This window comes from Argopecten irradians, chromosome 11 (assembly GCF_041381155.1).
Source record: "Argopecten irradians isolate NY chromosome 11, Ai_NY, whole genome shotgun sequence".
Taxonomy (NCBI): domain Eukaryota; kingdom Metazoa; phylum Mollusca; class Bivalvia; order Pectinida; family Pectinidae; genus Argopecten; species Argopecten irradians.
The window spans coordinates 16,064,199-16,068,931 of record NC_091144.1 but is presented as its reverse complement, the minus strand read 5'-3'; the positions used below and the strand labels follow the sequence as shown (position 1 = coordinate 16,068,931).

Sequence of the window (4,733 nt, the reverse complement as noted above, 5' to 3'; positions counted from 1 at the left end):
AATTATATATATATAATTTAGTCCTTTGAGATACATCAAAAGAGTCGCATAACGGTACACTATGGTTGACTGTGTGGCTTTAAAGTCGGGCGTAGCTCTCTCTGTAGTTTTTAAAGGAAATCTGTGCAGGCCTGTGAGTGTTTCATTTGTTTTCCCCTGGGCCACCTTCTGTTTTACTATGATATAGTCCAGGGGTGTAGAGATCGTACGTGATCGGAACCCTTGGGGTATCGAGGATGGGCAAACATAAGGGAATGCCAATCAGGGTTTAGGAGAGCTTCGATTACACCTTGGTACATTATGCACCTGTGTTTGAAAGGAGAAAGAAACATATCACAGGTATTGAACTTCAGTATGTTATGGAGATAAGTCGAAAACTGTACAATATGTGGGAGAGAGAACTGTATCGAGGCCCGTCAGAGCCGAGATCTGTTCTCTCTCCCATATATTGTACAGTTTGAGGCTCATTTCTAACTTTAAACATAGCAAGTCTTTGTGTAGTAATTAAGTACATTTTATTTCTAATATAAGCCAGTTTTTGCCTTTGTCTATGAGCTCAGTTAACTCTACCAATGTGCATTCAACCATGACATCCGATATAGACAATGGCAATGCCATAGGATTACCTTTGTCTGTGTGTTATAGCCCTACGTGATGAATAGCATTCATGAACGGAATGCATGAAGCATGATTATGGGTTGGACAACTATCTGTAAATTCATTTTTACCATGTCCGCCAAAAGTGATGGAGGGATATTACTTTCTCAATTCAAGCGATATATCAAGGTGGTTTTAGTGACTTTTATTGCAAAAAGGACATTTTTTCCAATGTCTGATGTGGTAAAGAAATGGCATATGAAACTAGACTTGCAATTAATGCGTTTGTTTGAAAGCGTCTTGCTAAAATTATCGCATATAGCAGTGATTTTCAGGCTAGTTCAAAACAGTCGGTGCCCCGATAATTTTCATTGAAATCAGAGGATTTAAAATTTCGACTTCTCTAGGGACAATTTTGGATTCATTTATAACATGTGCAATTTCATTCAACGAGCCGATGGGATTTTGGTGAAATTCTGAAATATTGTTGAAACAACACCAAAATAAATGTAAAACTACAGTAAATGATTTAGAAATTTAAAATCAAAAGTGGTGTACAAAAACAAAAAGGTTTCAGAAAGTGGAAATTGGAGTTAATGCTGTAGATATGTGTTAAATGGTGAATTCATAATTAGGAGGAAAACCTCGATCTGGGATATATACAGAAATTCTGTGTATGTGTTTAATTCCGCATCAATAGAGGATAAAATTCTCTTCATATCCATTGTGTGGGATTTTTTCGTAATTTGGATAATAAATTCTATTCGTTTATTACCTTGAGCCTTTCGGCGCATCGGTTTGAAACAAAACATATATACAAACACAATACATCCTACCTTCATTGCTTATGTGACCATAGAATATAATCACCTTAATCAGATCATGTTAAGATTCACATGTCTGATTAAAATGAAAAACATCAATCTCAACCTTATCAAATCACTGTAAAATAAATGTTTTTTGGAAAAATAAGTTTTTAATGCTTAAATAGAACAAATGCATAACTAGCTTACAGTGACCTTCTTCATTATTTTTCAATCTGTTTTCTGAAATAAAATTCAGAAATCCGTGAGTTGCAGGTGGCAGAATCTTTAACAGCATTATTACTGAACAATTAATTAGGATTTAAAAATGACATTTGGAAAGCAACATTAAATCCCAACATTAAGATAAATATCCATGTGTGTAATGTACTGCAGTGTGTGAATGTCTGTATGTTTAGGGAGGCTGTGGTATATTTATGTTAATGTTATAATAGTGGAACACTTGTCCCTCTTTATAACGAAAATGGATACCATACCAAATTAACCCGGTTACATTATACTGACAACGCACAAAGCAGTATCCCTACTACCTTTCCGCTGATCGCTTAATAGGAGCAGAAACTACATCTAACAAAGACTTCCTACATTTTCCCTGATTTAAATTACATAATTTTTATAGTCACGAGGGCTGATTAATATGTAGTGGATGCAGGGGAATTTAGTCGCCTTTCACAAAATAGGTGGCGAATAAGATGATAAAAATACATTGACTTGTGTCATGTGTTTGTGTGTTTTGTATTCGAACTCGACTTCTGGTACCGGGTTGGTAGGTTATTGAGTATGCTATATCTGTTCTCATACATTTCGGAACCAAAAATATAAAACACAAGAGGTTTATCAATCAATAACATATAAGCATATTTTATTTCGTCAAATACAATACGATTGTTAAATTTAAAAAAAAAAATGTTTGTGCACATAGGTACACATAGGTATACAATAGATAAAGTGATACTTTTTGTAATTACAATTAAGTTTGGTATGATAGTCATATATAGCGTATACATCCTATATTATGCTCATGTAGGACATGGGTAATCTCCCCTTGTGTAGCTTCCCTCTGTTAGTAGTTAGTTAATTGCAGTGACGATGGAAGAACAGCCTGAAAGGTTACAAAAAGTATTAATATCTGCTCAAAGAGTCTTTCATTAATGTAAAATCTAGCGCTTCTTTATGTTGCAAACTGTATTGCAAAACAATTTTTATTCCACTATAAAAGCTACTTGAGTGGAGTTTACAAATCACTTTTCTTGTGTACTCATTCGAATGCACTAAAATTACCCAGTTTAGCGTTCTCCAGATTTCATGTCAAACTCAAGTTGTTCATGATGTAGTTAAGTCAGAAGAATGACGAATTAGTAGACACACACATCATCGGTTATTGGTTCTAATACTGGAATAAGCACAAAACACCGGGAAAATATGGTACGTGTGCAATATGTACGCAAATACCAGAAATACGTCGGAAGACAAATACGGTCTAACTACCCAAACAGCGTTAAACTTTCGTAAGAAGGATATGATATTCTTCACAATCAAATGGAATTCTTCAGAAGACGGATTCGACCCTTTATACACAATTAACTGATATTCTTCAAAAGAAGAATTTAGTCTTGTATAGGAACTCTTCAGAAGACAAATATGGTCTTTTACTCAAACAACTGGAATTTCTCAGAAGACGGGTATGGTGTTGTACATAGACAACGGCAAACTTCCAGAAGGATATGGTCTTGTACACAAGCAACGGGAATTATTTAGAAGAGTATGGCCACGTTCACAATTAACTGGAATTCTTCAAAAGACGAATATAGTCTTGTCTACAAACAACAGTTAATCCTTAGAATAAGAATATGGTTTTGTACACAAACAACGTGAATTTTTCTGAAGAAAATATGGTCTTGTACAGAAACAACGGTTAATATTCAGAAGAATAAGGTCTTGTACACAGTGGAGAACGTTCAAAAGAAAAATATGGTCATGTAGGCTGGTATAAGCATCAACACCATGGTCGATATAAAACACCATAACATCACTGTCTGTACACCTGTCCTGCTACTGGTAGGGTCTGGTTTGTCAGCTTTCTCTACAATATAAACATGTTATTATACAGTTAAAGTATGGGGTGGAGAGATTGGTGAAGTTCGGCAGTTCTCGGGAGACGCAACCGAGGGAAACTGGCAAGGTCAGTATAAACCGGAAACTTGATATATCCTTACGCGCTTCAACTACATACTTTGACTGCTAGCATAAATAAAACATAAAAATGAGTACTGATGCAGTGCAAAAATATGTATTAAAATAATATTTATACCACATCATAGGTTATTGTCTATATCTTTGAATGATTTTCACAGTTTTATTAATCAAACCTTATATAGGTTTCCAATAGAGAACTAAAGAAAATTAGCACCTCCATTGTTTTAAGAAATATATTTTGAAAGATTTTTTATAAGTGAAAAAACCAAAGTCTTTTCTCAATCAATGTATAACATAATGTACGCAGTTTTGAATTAAAATGGATTTCTGTCTATATCTTGTAAGTAAAGCTTGGCTAGTAGTTTTCTCGTTGCCAGATAATGATATATTGTATGAACTCACTTGATGTATGACACTTGGTTACTTCAAACAGGACCTCCCATAATACCTGAACTCCTATCCAAAAACAGAGTATGGAGGTTCCAAATTCCTCTTGAACTTTTGGCAGGTACCCCGTGTTGAAAATGATAACGGATGTTACAGCTGAAATATATTCCGGTATATGCACTGTATGCATTGTATTATGTACTCACAAATAAAACAAAATTCGAATATTATCTTTTTCGTTTTAATAAAACCGAAATGTTATCCAAATTTCTAGTTAAAGGTTAGCCAAACTTCTAATTAAAGACGCCAACATTAGTTCCACACTGTTGGGAATTCAAATAACGTTTAAGACATCGTTGTATTACATGTTGCAATGTGAATTAAATCATTTCATCTGTAAGATTTCTTATGGGAACTTACTTGTACTTTAGTCTTTTTTGCAAACAAATCACAAAAATTGTAAAAAAATCTTTTAGCAAAAATGTTCTCGCTTACAATGTGTTTAAATTACGTTGAATACAACAGGAAAACTGTTAAGCAGAATAAAAAAGAAGACACAAAAACCAAATGATATATACCTGCTAGTATTTGAGCAGATTTGCCTAAACCCCAGTGTAGGTAATTAAACACTGGTCTGACACGGCTTTCAGGCGACGGTCGTAGGAGACCGCCTATCAACTGTAGACACACACACGCCATCACAGTTATACCAGTCCAAGTGTGAATACC

At 34.6% G+C, this 4,733-nt stretch overlaps 1 protein-coding gene across 1 annotated transcript; it reads right to left on the bottom strand.

The window, feature by feature from the left end:
- Positions 1 to 2,383: 2,383 nt before the first annotated feature.
- LOC138335730 (putative ferric-chelate reductase 1 homolog) lies at positions 2,384 to 4,733 on the bottom strand. The gene is made up of 3 exons (XM_069284894.1): positions 4,583 to 4,733; positions 4,020 to 4,160; positions 2,384 to 3,504 (listed from the first exon to the last, which is right to left on the bottom strand). The coding sequence occupies exons 1-3, from the start codon at positions 4,701 to 4,703 to the stop codon at positions 3,380 to 3,382; spliced, it is 387 nt and encodes a 128-aa protein (XP_069140995.1). The 5' UTR covers positions 4,704 to 4,733; the 3' UTR covers positions 2,384 to 3,379.

What these genes read in the sequence shown, in the direction of transcription:
- LOC138335730 (XM_069284894.1), bottom strand. Translation starts at nt 4,703, where the DNA reads ATGGCGTGTGTGTGTCTACAGTTGATAGGCGGTCTCCTACGACCGTCG. An exon ending in ATCTGCTCAAATACTAGCAG is followed by an intron (nt 4,161 to 4,582) that starts GTATATATCATT and finishes AATATATTTCAG; the next exon opens with CTGTAACATCCGTTATCATT. An exon ending in AACCAAGTGTCATACATCAA is followed by an intron (nt 3,505 to 4,019) that starts GTGAGTTCATAC and finishes TTTATATTGTAG; the next exon opens with AGAAAGCTGACAAACCAGAC.